This window comes from Sciurus carolinensis, chromosome 10 (genome assembly GCF_902686445.1).
Source record: "Sciurus carolinensis chromosome 10, mSciCar1.2, whole genome shotgun sequence".
NCBI lineage: Eukaryota > Metazoa > Chordata > Mammalia > Rodentia > Sciuridae > Sciurus > Sciurus carolinensis.
Window position 1 is genome coordinate 50840035 of NC_062222.1, and position 16475 is coordinate 50856509.

The 16475-nt window shown below is 34.4% G+C and overlaps 1 protein-coding gene across 2 annotated transcripts in view; it reads left to right on the top strand.

Annotated features, from left to right (window-relative positions):
• Window positions 1–16171, top strand: part of Ppa2 (inorganic pyrophosphatase 2) — an 82575-nt gene extending 66404 nt beyond the window's left edge. For both annotated transcript variants that reach the window (XM_047566925.1, XM_047566924.1), the window contains 4 exons: window positions 75–160; window positions 2967–3036; window positions 14829–14868; window positions 15971–16171. In XM_047566925.1, coding sequence (XP_047422881.1) covers window positions 75–160; window positions 2967–3036; window positions 14829–14868; window positions 15971–15999 — 225 coding nt within the window. In that variant the 3' untranslated portion in view covers window positions 16000–16171. The remainder of the gene's footprint in view (window positions 1–74; window positions 161–2966; window positions 3037–14828; window positions 14869–15970) is intronic.
• The last annotated feature ends 304 nt before the right edge of the window (window positions 16172–16475 follow it).

Below are 16475 nucleotides of genomic sequence, written 5' to 3' on the forward strand. Positions count from 1 at the left end.
TCAACAACTGTCATGATATTAGTTCTGTGTTAGTATAACAATGTGATCACTGTGTCCTCTTTTGTTGAAACTAGGCTTTTGCCCTTGAAGTTATTAAATTTACTCATGAATGTTGGAAAGCTATGCTTATGAAGAAGTGTGATAGAGGGGCTATAAATTGGTAAGAATTTGTCTTTTCTATGTATGCAATGTTATTTTATCTGCAATTCGTACTAAATAGCCATCTAATACTGCTCAGATCTCTGATTTTTTTTTTAAGGTGTTCCAATTATTTTTTTGTTTTAATAATACTTAGGGAGCACCTATTCAGTGCACTTTACTGAGTCTTGGGCACTGTGAAGCTAGGAATTGATGTAACCTTTTCTCAGGGATTTTGTGTATAGTAGGAGACAGTGAAAAATAAACAAGAATTAAATTTAGTATTTCTGATATGTGCAAATACAGAGTAAAAGCAATATTTTCAACATGAAAACATATGATTACGTTTTATGTAATAAACACCACTACCACATCATTTCTTGATAAGAATAGCAAAAGCTTTCTTATCCAACATGATCTGGGTTCATTAGTTGATATATTAAGAGGAATCAAATAGTAGTAGCATACATTACTCCAACATTTTATTTTAACTTCAGTCATTAAATTTGCTTATTCACCAATCTTTGGATGTAGGGCTAAGACCTTTTCTATATAGATCCCATGTAGATTTTCTCCATGTATTTTAATATAAATATAGAACAGAAGAATAAAGATCCTGTAAATAAACTCCTTACAACTTAAAAATCCTTGAAGATTTTTAGTGTTTTTGTTTTCCAGTCTTTTACAGTTATGTTACCCTCACCTAATTTCACATCTAGCAATTTACCTGTATGCTGTCTAGAACCTCAGTGTTGTCTGTAGCCTCATTAGTCTGGGTACCGTGTAAAGAAAAGAGGTTTATTTCATTTGCGGTCTTCAGAATTTTAACTCATTTTTATTCATTTCTTCTTTATTACTTAATTTGTCAAAATATATTCAGAATTGTTTCTTTTGCCTTTGGTTAACTAATTGCTTCCCTCTCTTCATTTCATATATCGTTCTTATTGACTAACAAGCCTTCCTTTCCCTTCCTTTTGTACTGTTTTCCCCAGTCGGTTCAGTTGAGGTCCACACTGTTTCTCACAGCCATTCTCTCCATCAGCATTCCATACACTGCCTCAGAAATACCTAAGCAAATTGTTACAAAATTCATGTGTAGTGTCCCTTCTCTAAACCTGGTGTATTCAGAGCTCTAGGGAGTAGCCTCTAAGCAGGTGTTCTGATGAGGCTCTCTGCTTAAGAAGCATGGCATCTAAGCATCTTCTGGAAAGCAAAGCAAGGTTTCCGTAATTTGACTTAGTTGTCTTGTCCCATTTTCCTCCACTTCTTGCCTCCTATTTCATTACCACGCCCTTCTTGATCTCTAGACCTTTACTCATTTGGGACTGTTTTTTTGTTTGTTTTTGGTGTTTTTTACATGATTGTTTTTTAGTTTCTTGACCTACCTTACTCATTTTTGAAGGCCCTTCTAGTTATAATACTGCTTTAATTCAGTGACATAATTTCTTTACTCATAGTTTTTTTAAATTAACAACCACTCTCCTATTTAATATATTTTATACATCACTTCCAAAATTATCTTTCAAGAGTACAAATGTAGCTGTCATTTTGGTGCTAAAAAATAACTTTTGTGGCTCCCTTCAATTGTAAGATTTAATCCAATTCTTCTTTTAAGTAATGTGTCTAAGTGTGTTTCTCCAGTCTCATGGTCTGCCCCCTCCTACCCCACCAACTTTCCTCCATGAATGTCTGCTCCCTCTTCAAGAAGCACTTTGGATGCCACATCTGCACAATCTCATTTCTTTTCACATCACTCCTCGACAGGCCTCTGCGCAACTGGGGGTGTTTTGTTATGTTTATACTATATATTAGCACATAGTAACAGGACTTACTAAAGGTAGTTAAATACACTTACTGAGTAAAGAAATATATATTCAGATATTCCAAATTGCATCTTGAATTTGATTCTTTTTACTTTGCTAGAGGAAGGTATTTTTAATTTCTAGAAAGTACTTTTTATATACTCAAAGCTCCAGTTCATTTAGCTTTGTGTACATTTACCCGAACCTCACTTCTTCTACAAACTCTAGAGGTTGTTGTCCAAAATCATTGATTTCTTACCACTTTGAATATTTTTTTTTGTCCTTTTTTCTTGACTACTTTGCCTTAGAATGAAAAGCTTTGACAAATCTATATCCTGCACACTGTCCTTGAGGATTCTCATGAGTGTGAGCCTTTTTGATTTGAGATTGACTTGAAGAAAATAACTTACCCTTTACTAACGTTCCCTATTACTGGCTTTATAAGTTTTATCTTTTATGTATCTGTTTGTCCTTTTCAGGTAATTCTCTATTTCTTTGTATTATTTCAAAAATGCAATTTGGGTTTGATGTACACAGCATTTTTTACCATACCAATTCTTTGTTCTAATGACATGTCTGCTTATTTTGGTTAGCACAGTTGTTCATGTCATCTTACATTTTTAAATGTATTTATTTTTGTGGGGTGGCATCCAATTACAATATTATCACTTAGAGGAGGATTTCTTGTATATTCCCTTCTGTGGGTCAAATTTGATTCTTCTTTTAATAAAGCTGAAATGTAGTTTCATTATAACTTTGTATATATCCAGAAAATTATTAAAATTTGTATATCATTTTTTGAAGTTCTTTTTAAATTCTGGAAAATGCAGTGCTATGGAGATTCTATATTTGTAACTGCCTTAAAAATGTACAATAATTTTAGTTGTCCTATTTTGTATTCATTGAGTTCCTTATTTATTGACAAAAGTTAAACAGTCAATGTGGAATATTTGGAGTTGATTTTCTATTTGGGTAATTTTGCTTTTCTTGTTGTGTTTAATAATAATATCCTGTTTTTTTCTTCAGCACAAATGTGCAGGTATGTGATAGCCCTTTCCACTGCACTCAAGAGGAAGCAAGGTCATTAGTTGAATCGGTAAGGAATAAATGTCCAAGGCATCTTTTAATCATGTAGCATCATGGGAAATCTTGCAGAAATTCTGAAATGTCTACCACTAAAATGTCTCAAATTCTTTTGGGAAGTATAAACTTAAAAAATAACTTCAAAATTTTTTTAATGCAGGAAATTTCAACAAAAATTTCAAAATCTTTTAGTTGAGTTTTTAAATTCTATTTTTTAAAGTACATTATTAACCATTTAGCTAATTTTATGTGATGCTATTTTTCTTAGCATGATCAGTTTATTAGTGTTTATATGTATTTGTTCTATTCTGTGCTGTTCTGTTCCTGTGAGTTATCTATCATTCAATGGGACTGGCAGTTGGTCCAAATTCATTTCGGTTTAAGAAAAATGAAATAGCTAAGACTTTCCTTTTTTATTTCTATTTGATTTGGCTGTTTCAAAAGCTTGCTTTCTCCAGGCTAAAAAGAGTTTGCTAGATTTTTACATGTCTTACTGATAATTCTGCATGGAGGCAACTGAATTTATTAGTAAATTAATGCTTGATTTGTGAGAACACTAAATAAGAAAATTAATATTCAGATAATTAAGTAATATTACTATATAAAGTATGTTCAGGAGGGATCTTAGGCTTGAAATCCCATTTATAAATTAAGGGTTTTTAAAAACTAATTATGAACTAGAAACTAGAGAATTGGTCTTTACTTTAGGAGTAACTAAAATGTTCCTAAACATTAGTTGCTCATTATGGCTGCTTTTAATTTTTTGTTGTTGTTTGTTTTGTTTCATTTTTTCCACTAATTCAGCTTAATTAGTGTCTACTGGGTTGTAAGATCTCAGTGCCGCAGTGCGGTATTAAAGATACAAAAGCCTCTGCCCTTGTGAAGCTCAAGTTTTATTTGGGAGGATGGAAAATAAATAAATATGCAAGTAAAATATACAGTGTTTCAGTAGCAGTAAATACTATGAAAACAGAGCAGAGAGGGTAAAGTTCCAGGGGAGTGGTGGAGTGGTAGTTGTAGAGGTGGTCAGAGACAGCCGCACTGAGAAAAGGATTGACGTGTAAATCCAGGTTTGTAGAAGGAGAGAGGACGAACATCTGAGGGAAGAGTGTTCCAGGCCAGGGACCATGAGGAAAGAGGATGCCTGACACACTCAAGAAATATGTAAGGAGCTACAGTGGCTAATGGAGCAGAGTTTAAGAGAATGGAGGACATGAAACTATGGGTAGAAATGGGGGCAAGTTAGGAAAGACCCTGTGAATTCTATTTTAAGAATTGTGTTTCTCAGTCTGAACGAGTAGGGAACCACTGAAGAATTCTAAGCAGAGGAGGGGCATGATCTGACTTAGCTTTTAATAAGATCTCTCTGGCCGTGTTGGTGGAAATGGACTGTGGGGAGGCAAGGGAAGACAAAGGAAGCAGTCGTACTAATGCAGGTCACAATACTGATTTATTTTCTCCAAGTTATCAGTGTTGTATCTCTATAGGTTGTTTTCTGAACTTGGTTTTCATCAAAATGTATTACTCTTTAAGGAAAAAAGGAAAGGAAAACAAAAACTTTCCATTTTTCTCTAAGCAATCTGTCTCCTAACCTCAGATTAAAGCTCTGCCATTTATTTTATTTTGGATTTATTAATAGTAGACTTAATAGATAAATTGCTTCTTATGTTAGTGGGAAAACAGTCCTCTTGGAAAAGAAATTATTAGAGGACTTGGATATGATCTAGATAGATTAGGATAATACCCTTTAAAAATTCAGAAACACATCTAGCTTTAATTACATGTTTCGGTAACTTTGTTAAACTTAATAATAAACGTATACTATAATGACTGATTTTGCACTGAAAATGTTGCAGTAGATCTCACAGTGTAGACAAACCTATTCCACATCACTAAGTGAAACTTAACATATACCGGTTGCCATTATTAAATAATTACAAGTCAGTGAATTCCTCACTAGCAAAAAAAAAGAAGTAAACTTAACTTTTTAGTAGTTAATAGAACTGCTGTAGGAAGCATATATTGGATGGACATATTGAAAATCAAATGGAGACCAGTAGAGGAAATGAACCAGGGAAGGGAAAGAAAAGAGGGACAAGGGAAGTGCTAGGGAGTGATATTGGCCAAATTATATTGTTATCTTGTGTGCTTATATGAATATGTAACAATAAATTCCATCATTATGGACAAATGTAATGCACCAATTTTAAAAATGTGGAAAGAGAAAAAAAAGAATATATACTGCATAAAGATAATTATTGTTGAAGCCAGTAAAGTCTTCTACTTCTGTCAAATATTTGATACTTTCCATAAAATTTTTAAAAGAAAAAAAAAAAAAACAATTAAATGTAGTATTGAAACCAAAACAATCATTAAGTAGTTATTCAATAAAGTATGTGTTGATCAGTCAGGGAAAATGTCACTTTATCTAAGAAAAATAAAAGCCAACAAATTGATGAATATTATTTGGTATGATTTTAGAAATAACATAGAAACTATCTGCTGAATTTATCATACTTAGGTTAGAAAGAGATCTTAAGGATAGTAGATCTGGGGAAGATTTAGAAGAATTAATATGACCTTATATAGATGGATCATTGGGGGTTTTTTTGTTTGTTTTTGTGGTGCTGGGGATTGAACAGTGCAAGGCAAGCACTGTACCAACTGAGCTGTATCCCCAGCCTGACTGGGTTTTGTTTATGAATGTGTAAATGTTCGAATTATATACAACCATAAAAAGGTGTGACTGTGTCAAAACCAAGCTGTCAATTAGATGGCTGCTTTGAGTGCTTTGAGTGTCAGGGCCACAGCCTGTGACCTCCAGCAACCAGACTGCTCTGCTAAATGGTTCAGCTATGGAACCACCCAATTACTTTAGAAAGAAAAAAACAAACAAACAAACAACAAAAAAAAAACCTCTACCTAATTTATAACATAAAGGTATGAGACTCCTTCCCAGTACTTGAAACTGTTATGCTAACAGTTGGAGCTTCATTTCAAGGAGCAAGGTAAAGAGCATTTATAGTGAACAAAGAAATGTATTTCTGTGTGCCTGTAGACATACTCATGTGATTTGCATTTCAGATAACATTAGTTGGGACTCTTTAAAAATATTTAACTAGTAAGGTTGATGGTGGTACTTTTAGTACCCTTTGCTCTACTTATATGTTATTTTAAAATATGTTGAGAAGATTAAAAAAGAATTACAAGCTTAATCTAATAGACATAAAATTTGGAGAATACATAGTCTTTTTCAAATACAAAAGCTGGGGATGTAGCTCAGTGGTAGAGCACCTCTGGGTTCAAAATACACATATATATGTGTTTAGAAATTTTAAAAAAACTTTAAATATGCCTCAAAAAATTATAACAAGCTATAAAATATTTAAAACTGAATGACAACTAATCAGTATATTTTAGTACTTGCCAGTGTAGCAAGACTGATACTTGAGAGAAATTAAATGTATACAGCAAAATGAAGAAGGAAAATTAAACATTGAACTCAACAATTACTCTGCTTTTTTCCTCCCTGTATATTAGAAGAAAGAAAATAGAACAGAGCAAATATTTAATTCAATAGAAAGCAAAGAACGGTAGAGGATTGACTTTTTAGTTTAGTTTTCAAAAGCTGCATTTCGTTTTTGTTTTTTAATAATAATACAAATTTATGGCAAGAAGGAGAATGAATAGAGCAGGCACAAATTAAGACTATTAGGAATTAAAGACATAACTACGAACAGGAGATAATCAGAAGAGAATGCTATGAGTCACTTGGCAGTACCTTTCTAGACACAGATGAACTGACAACTTACCAATATTAAATCATGAACAAACAGAAGCCCCAAATAGACTTATGAAAGGTTTTTAAAAATTCACCCAGATGGCAGTTTTCTCCTATGATGATTAATGAAATCAATCTATTTTTTAATCACAATCCCAAAAGGGTTTTCACTAAATTTGATAAGGTAGTTCCAGAATGCATACAGAATAATAGATGAACCAAAAAACCTAGAAAGGATTTAAAAATTTAAGTAAAGAGGAAAATAATGTAAGCAACTAATGATACCACAAAATAAGTTTCAAAATAAGCTATTGTATGGAGAAGATATTTTCATGTAAATGACAAAAAGATTAGCATCTAAAACAATAAACAATGTATTCAATTCAATGAGAAAAAGATAACCTAGTAGGAAAAAAGTAGGTCAACAACATGAGTAGACAATTCACAAGAGAGGAAACATAAATGGCCACTAAACAAATGAAAATTGGCTTTGTCTCACTAGTAATCAGTACATCAAAATAAGACATAATACAGTGTTATAGTTATCTGATTGCCAAAAGTTTAGATGTCTGATGATACCAGATGTTTTCAAGCATTGGGGAAGGACACCTCTCCTACAGGGTGATACACTTGATAAGTGTGTATGTGGTATAACTACTGGGAAGAGCATTAATAATTTTTTAGTGAATTCGAGGGTACTTAAAACTGATGGTTCAGAAGTTGCCCTTCTAGGTATATCTGTCATACAGACATTAATACATGTGCTTATATAATCAGATGTGGAAAAATTGGAACTAAGAGACCAGGTAAATAAACTGTAGAATATTTATACAGTGTTGTGTTTTTCATTATGTTTAAGAACCAGGAAATCATTGACTGTAGGCGAAGAGTTAAGTAGCTGATATTTTCATGAACCTATTCTTAGTACTGTTGTTTTCAAATTTAAATATCATTCTATATGAAAAAGGTGTTTTTTAAAAAATTACCTCCAATCCAAATCACTCACACACACACACACACACACACATGCACACACACACTCACTCCACCCTCCAAATGTCCTCAATAGCTAACTCTTGAACCTACCCATGATGCCATGATGTTTGTTTTCTTTTTCTTTTCCTTTGTTTTCTTTATTTATTTTTTTCAGTACTGGGAATTAAACCCAGTGCCTAGCACATGCTAGACAAGAGCCCCACTACTCCCTAGTCCTTTTATTTTATTTTAAGGCAGGGTCTCTCTAAGTTGCCCAAGCTAACCTCAAACTTGGGATCCTCCTGCCTCAGCCTCCCTAGTAGCTGGGTAAGCCACCATGCCCATTGTTTATTTTATTTAAATAAAGCTTTGTATGTTCTAAATATATTCTACCAATAAAAGAATATATTTTAAGAATGAAGAAATGAAAACATTTTCAAAATTGTTTTAAAAATAATATGTAGTGATAAATGTCTTGAGTAGCTTGCCTATTTCTTTTTTGAATGCTTTTTACGTTAATGAAAAGTTGCTCAATTTTTCTATTTTTTTTTTACACCATCCATTTTATTCCTATGATATATTTGGCAGCTCCAGAAAGAAGCAGCTGTTAATTTTCAAAAGGAAATTTAACTGGATAATTTTCCAACAAACTTTGCATAATAAGTATCCTATACAATTTAAAGAGAGTACAACAATTTCAAAGAATAAGAATGTTACTATATAGTCTGTTTAGAAAGCCAGAACTATCAAATCCCAAATGCCTGGAGGTTTTTTTGTTTTTTTTATGTTCCAGGGTTACTGTCACGCGCAGATTTATGTTCTGCCATCCTCAGAACCAGCGATGGTTAATTATTTTTTCTCTGTAAGAAATGTGAATGGAATTTTTCTTCTTCCTTTTTCTTATAAGTACTTGGAAACATTTAAAGATACCATTTAAAAATTGTAATCTGTCTTTTTAGTATGGTTATGTTATTCTTTTTAAGAAAAATTTTCAGTCTATTGCATCAACCTTATTCTAAAACAGAGTGGAAAGAGAATTAACTTAAACCATTTATGATTTATAGGAATGTTTGGGGTTCTTCAAGCAAATAGAACAGATAGGATATTTATGCAGTTATGCCACTGTTTACCAACAATGGACCTCATATGACTGTGGTCCTATAATCTTATGATAGAGCTAAAAAATTCCTGTTGCCTCCTGACATTGTGATGCTGGTATAAACAAAACTTGCTCTACCAGTCATTTAAAAGCACTGTTGTGTGCCATGCGTAAGTCTTGATAATGATAATAAATGACTATTTTACTGGTTTATGTATTTGCCATACTATACTTTTTATCTTTACTTTTAGTGTTTACTCCCTTTTATTAAAAACAAAATGTTTACTGTAAAAGATTATGCCATTTTACATGGGCAGCAGCCTCACACATCTTAAGTTAACGAGTCTCTTGATCATATCAATTCTCATGTGCTTGATTTGATCTTTTGTTCATCATAATCCCTAATTGTATAAAGTCTGCTAAAATTGCCAGTAAGAGACCTCATCAAGTGATTGACCTGAAAATGAAATTAAAAGTGATTAAGGATTTCTAAGGTGGAAAAATCAGTGGTTACTGTTTGCCAGTCAGGCATGTCCCATTTCACCACAGCTACAGTCTTGAAGGCCAAGAACAAAATGACGAAAGCTGTTAAAGGATCTGCTTCATTGAAGACACTGACACTAACGAAAATTTGAGAAAGGCCTACATCAGACACGGAGAAAATTGCAATGACGTGGATTGGAGATCAGACAGGCATATCCCTCTCAGTCCCATGACAATCACAGCCAAAGCAAAAGTTGTTTGCAACTTTGAGAGAAAGGACTGGACCTGACTACAATGTTGAATCTACTGCCAGCTTGGGAGAGCTAAATGATGTAAGAATTTTTATTCATTATTTAATGTGGAAGCGAGTGGTGAATCTGTGAGAGCAGATGTGCAACAGCTAAAGTTTTAGAAACTCTACAGAAGCTGGATGTGGAGGAAAAACCTTTGCTTGAGCAGACATTCAGTATGGATGAAACCTTATTCTGGAATAAAATGTCTAAAAGGACTTCCATCGTGAGGAGGCCAAGTCAGTGCCAGGTTTCAAGGATTTTAAGGACAGGATAACAGTCTTGCTTGGGGCAGTTTTGCTGGCTACTAATTGAGATCCTCTGTGATGTGGTGCAGTAAAAACCTCAGGTCCTTCAAGCGTATCAACAAGCACACAGGCAGTGAGAAGTCATAGATGACCCTCTTCTAAGATGCCTCCTGAATTGCTGGGTTAATGAATTGGAGAAGCACTATTATTTTCAAGAAAATAACAATCTTTTTAAGATATTGCTTATGGTAGATAATCCTTTCCACTTTAATCCAGTTTATTGGGATCATCATCCCAGTGTCAATGTGTTGTTTCTGCCTCAAAACTCCACCTCCTTGATCCAACCAAAGTAACAAGAAGTTATAGATAGCAGCCTAAGGTCTTCTACCTGAGGAAAACCTTAGCTCAGGCTACTGATGCCACTGAAGAAGACACCAACACAGTTCTGGAAGGGTTATAAGATAACTGCACCAAGAACATTGACCTTAGTGATGTCACCTAGGAGATGGCAAACAGCTTTAATCTGTGTGTGGGTGAGGATGACACCATCTCTTAAAGGTGGTTCCTGAGTGTAGTGCTTTGAATGTGGTTTGTATTTGCCAAACTCATGTTAAGGCATAATTCCCCAGTATAATGATATTGAAAGGGATAGGTCTAATGGGAGATGGTTGGGTCATGACTACCCTCATGAAAGGATTAATGCTAGTTTCACAGGGTGGATTTAGTATCACGGGAGTAAATTGGATCTCACAAAAGTAGAATGTTAGAAAAGTCCCAATCTAGCTCTTCCCCAGTCACTTGCTTCCTCTCTTACCATGTGACCTTTACATGTACCTGCTTTTCTGCCATTTTGTGAGAACCAGGGGTCCTTACCAGACACCAGAACTATACTGATTGGACTTCCCAGTCATCAGAATTGTAAGCCAAATAAACCTCTTTTCTTTATTCATTACCCAGTATCAGCACTACAAAGCAGACAATGACACTAAATAAGTAATGAGGAATTGTTGGAAATGGAAGAGGAATGTGTTGCTAAAGAAGAGGCAAGAGTCTTCAACAAACGGTGCTGGGAAAACTGGCAATCCATATGTAGCAAAATGAAATTAAGCCCCTACTTCTCACCCTGCACAAAACTCAACTCAAAGTGGATTAAGGACCTAGGAATTAGACTAGAGACCCTGCACCAAACAGAAGAAAAAGCAAGTCAACTCTCCCCCATGTGGGCTTAGGAACAGACTTCCTTAACAAGACTCCTAAAAACATAAGAAGTAAAATCAGGAATCAACAAATGGGATGGAATCAAACTTAAAACTTCTTCATAACAAAGGAAACAATCAACATGAAGAGAGAGCCTCCAGAATGGGAGGAAATCATTACCACATGTACTTCAGGTACAGCATTAATCTCCAGGATATATAAAGAACTCAAACACCAAAAAAATCCCCCTAATAACCCAATCAATAAATGGGTTAAGGAACTGAACAGACACTTCACAGAAGAAATACAATCGATCAACAAATAGATGAAAAAGTGTTCAATATGTCTAGCAATTAGAGAAACGCAAATCAAAACTGCAGAGATTCCATCTTGCTCCAGTCAGATGGCAATTACCAAGAAAACAAGCAACAATAAATGCTGACAAGGATGTGAGGAAAAAAGTACACTCATACATTGCTGGTACAACTGCAAATTGGTGCAACCATTGTGGAAAGCAGTATGGAGATTCCTCAGAAAACTTGAATGGAACCACTGTTTGACCCAGCTTTCCCACTCCTCAGTTTATACCCAAAGACTTAAATCAGCATACTACAGTGACACAGCCACATCAATGTTTTAGCAGCTCAGTTCATAACAACTAAACTATGGAACCAACCTAGGTACCCTTCAACAGATGAATGGATAAAGAAAATGTATTATATACAGACAATGGAATATTACTCATCCTTAAGAATGAAATTATGACAATTACCAGTGAATGGATGGAACTGGAAAATATGCTAAGCAGAATAAGCCAATCCCAAAAAATCAAAGACTAAAGGATTTCTCTGATTTGCGGATGCTAATTCACAATGAGGAAGAGTGGGGGGAGGCCAGAGAAGAATGGAGAAAACATTTGGATTAGACAGAGGGGAGTGAAGGGAAGGGAGGGGGATCAGGTCGGAAGAATGGTAGAATGAATCAGACATTATTACCCTATAGGCATGTATGATTACGTGACTAGTGTAACTCTACATTGTGTATAACCAGAAGAATGAAAAGTTATACTGAATTTATGTTTGATGTGTCAAAATGCATTCTAGTCATATATAACTAATTAGAACAATTTTTTTTAAAAGAGGCAAGAGAAAAGGAAATGACAGAAGAAAAAGACTGCCACGTAAATTCACAGTAAAGGGTTTAGCAGAAAATTTTACTGACCTCAACAAGCTCATGAAAACAGGGCCCCAACACCAAAGGTTTTCAATTAATAGAGAGGATTATTCATGGTGCATTATCTCACAAGCAAATCTATGATGTAAAATGGAAGATAAGCAAACCACAATGAATATATATCTGAAGAGTGACGTGCCCTGAGAGGAGCCTCATGCTGGTCTTCTTTAGGGATTCCAGGAGGATTGTTGTCAGAGGAAGTGACAGCGTCATAGGAGATATGCTCTGAAGACCTCGCAGTGAGTCATGGTGTGGAAGTGGAAGACAGTGGTATTGATTCTGACACTGTACAGGCCTAGGCTCATGTGCACACTTGTGTCTTAGTGTTTTATAAAATGTTTTAAAAGTTAAAAAAAAAAGTAGAAGAAAGAAAAAAAAATTAAAAATATAAGAAGAAAGCTTATAGAATAAGTGTATAAAGAAAAAATATTTCTACACAGAAGAGTTTTAAATAGGGTTGAGGATGTAGCTAAATGGTAGAGTATGTGTGTTTAATATGCACAAGGTCCTTGGTTCAATCCCTAGTTCGTGCACACATAAAAATTTTTTTAAGTTAAAAAATCAAATTTACAAAATGAAAATGTTATAGCAAGCTAAGGTTAATACAGAAAGAAACTTTTTTTTTTGGTATGTTCACACAATGAAATCACCTACCTACTAAAGCATTTTTCAGAATGTATGCCTGTTGTGAAGCTCATGACTGTATTTATAACAAGATTTATTGTAAGGAATTAGTTCATGTGCTACAGAGGCTTGGCAAGTTCAAATTCTGCAGGTTGGCCAGTAGGCTGGACTCAGGAGAGTAGGTGGTACAGTACTAATGTGAAAGCCAGCAGCCTGGACACCCAGGGGAATCATTTTTTTTTTTTTTAATCTCCTCATGTTCATTTATTCAACATTTATATATGAAGCACCATATAAGCAAAAGTGTAACCACAATATTTCTACAAAACAAAATAAAAACCCTGAGCAATTGGAAACACCTATTAAGTAGACAAAGACAGAGTCTAAATCTAGATTTTATTTATTTTTTAAATTATTTAAAATTTTTTTTTACAGACTGCATTTTGATTCATTGTACACAAATAGGCCAAAGGCCGAATGTTTTCCCTGAGAAATGGAGAATGATATATAATGGGGGTGGGGATGTGGGGAGTGAGAGAAGACTGGGGGAACTTTAGATTATGTAGAAGGAAATGAGAGGGAGGGGAGTATGAAAAATGGTGGAATGAGACAGACCATTACCCTATGTACACGTATGATTACATGAATGGTATGAATCTACATCGTGTTGAACCATAGAAATGAAATTATGTACCCCATTTGTGTACAATGAATCAAAATGCAGGGGAACCATTTTTGCAGATGAAGTTCTAACGCAACCTTCTGGAGAATTCCCTCTTGCTGGGGGAGGTTAGTCTTTTTGTTCTACTCAGGCTTTAGCTGATTGGATAAGTCCTACCCACATTATGGAGGGCAATCTACTTTACCCAGGGTTGACTGATTTAAATGTTGATCTTATCCAAGAACTCAATCCAAGTTGACACATAAAATTAACTATTCCAGAGAAATTCAGATTTTTCTTTTTGCTGAGTTGTTTCTATTCAGTATTGCCATCAACTTCAGCAACAAGAGTCTTGCCTTGGTTCCTTCTTTTTTTTTTTTTTTTTTTTTTCATTTTTTTTTTTTTTTTTTTATAGACTGCATTTTGATTCATTGTACACAAATGGGGAACATCTCTTCGTTTCTACGGTTGTACATGATGTAGATTAACACCATTTGTATAATCATACATGTACATAGGATAATGATGTCTGTCTCATTTTACCATCTCTCATACCTCTGCCCCCTTCTCCCTCTCATTTCCCTCTATATAATTTAGAGTTTCTCCTCCTTTTTAAGAGAATTCTGCTTTGTCCCTAATTTGGTCACATCCTTCCCCATGGAGCAAGAAAACCAAAAGGTCAAAGTTAGGAACTCACCAGGAGCCTCTTCCAGGGCCTCATGGAATCAGGTTTCACAACTCCCTGGATCCATACTCCTGACTGTGCCCACTGTTGCTGCTATAGGGACCAGAATTGGGTGACCATTGGAGACAGGGAGTGCATGGATGTATGGCTGGTGTTTTTGCCCATGTTTGGGTGAGGACCTCACAATGTAGAAGTAGTGCCAGGACCCGGGCCATGTGCCCTTTTCCTTAATCCACCACATCCTGGCACATGTGTCTCTGAGTTCCCCAGAACATAAAGGCCCTCAGAGTTCTCATGGGTTATTGATAGAAAATATTTTCCAGCATGTTTTTTTAATTTGACTCTATATCTGTGGTTGGTTTGTTGGGAAAAAATGAGCAATAATAATAAAATGCATAAAGGAATTTTTTTCAGGTTAGAAAACTGGTGTATGTCAACTTTGTTCAACAGTTTCATGAAAAATTTTTTCTGGATTCACTTTCCACATATAAATATTGATTATAACAGAGACTGTGTTCTTATCTTTCAGGTCTTAAAATCTTCACCAAATAAAGAAAGTAATATAGACGGTATAGTATATTTTGTTTCTTGAGGAATAACATGTATGAATTTATTTGTTTATAGTAGTAGAAACCAAAAAAATTAAGTTAAAAAGTTAATAAATTTAATTAAAAACTTATATAAATTAAGTAAAGCATTTTTTAAAAAGCTTTTAAGTTTTCAGATAAAATATCATTTTCTAATTTCTGAAAATGAGGACCACTTCACTTCTAGGCTAGAAAATGGTTTGATTATGCAGTGGCCTTTTTTTTTGGGGGGGGGGGGTAAAGTAATTAGATTCCAGCTAGTTCTTATAAATTTACTCCAGATATCTGAATCTGGAAGATTTTCCTTATTATCTCTCATCATTTTAATGTATTCTTCATTTTAACTGAAGCTCTTAAAATTTATAATAGGATTGAAAATAAATATGATATTTTTGATTACCTTTATATGAAGCTATTTTGAGAAACAAGTAAGGATATTCTGTGGTAAAATGTCTCAACATGGAAGCATGTGCACATTATGATTTATCTTTTAAAATATTGCAAGGCTTTTGGCCTTTTGATATAAAATACAAGAAGACAGTTTACAAATTTGGAGGGAAAAATGAGAACTTATTTACTGTGTGTCCAGTAGCAAGATGTTTAGAAGGGAATAATTCCTAGACATGGAAAGGAATTCCATGCATGGGAAGGCAAGCCCTGTTCCTTATATGCAAAGCTAACAGATTCTTTGCAATACTATCTCATTTGGGGAATTGGGTGTACAGTTAAATTTTACAGTAAAAGATTTTCCTAGATCCTTCTTGCTGTAGCTAGGATACTAACTTCTGTTTTGTTCATTTGAAATGAAAATGACCCCTAAAGGGGTAGGAAATAAATTGGTAAAGCTCTAGAATTTTTAATGTAGTTTTATATGAGGCATGAGTCAAATGAAAGAACTTAGGATGAGAGTTTAGAGGGAAGTGGCTTTAATTAGAGAAATGTACTACAGTTATGACTTTTTTCATCTGCCTAAATGTTTCCCAAAGGTCTGAATTAAATTTGTCTTATGCTTTCCTTCCTCCTTCCCACCCCCACTTCCTCTTCACCTCTTCCCTACACCCTTTTCCCCCCATGTTAAACACAGAGCAAGTATGGCACTTCCTTGGCAAGTGATCAGAATGTTTGAAGTTCTGCCATCAAGAGTTCAACTTCTATGGGACTCAAAGACCTTTCTCTTAGTACTGGAGACAGGGAGGTCTGTGGACATTTGCTGATTTTCCGTTGACTCTTCATTGTTTTCACAAATTTTTGAGATATGCAATATGTAAATAAACACTGAAATTTTGAATTTGTCTCTTTCTTGTATTTATTGATACAAAGGAAACAGATTTGGTTTAATTTCATAGCAGGCCTTTAGAAACATTGAGTTTTGGCCAGTTTTTATACATGAAGGAACACAATTATTTTATTAGCTTTTTGTCTATAGGATAAATGTAATGTTAATAAAATATTTACTAATGCTATTCATATTCATTGCTGGTAAAGCTTTTGTTCAGCCAACCTCTGTCCTCTCTTATTAGTGCCTGTGTAAATATTTACATTTATTAAGGCTCTTTCCTATAATTTATGATTATGGAAATCATGACCTT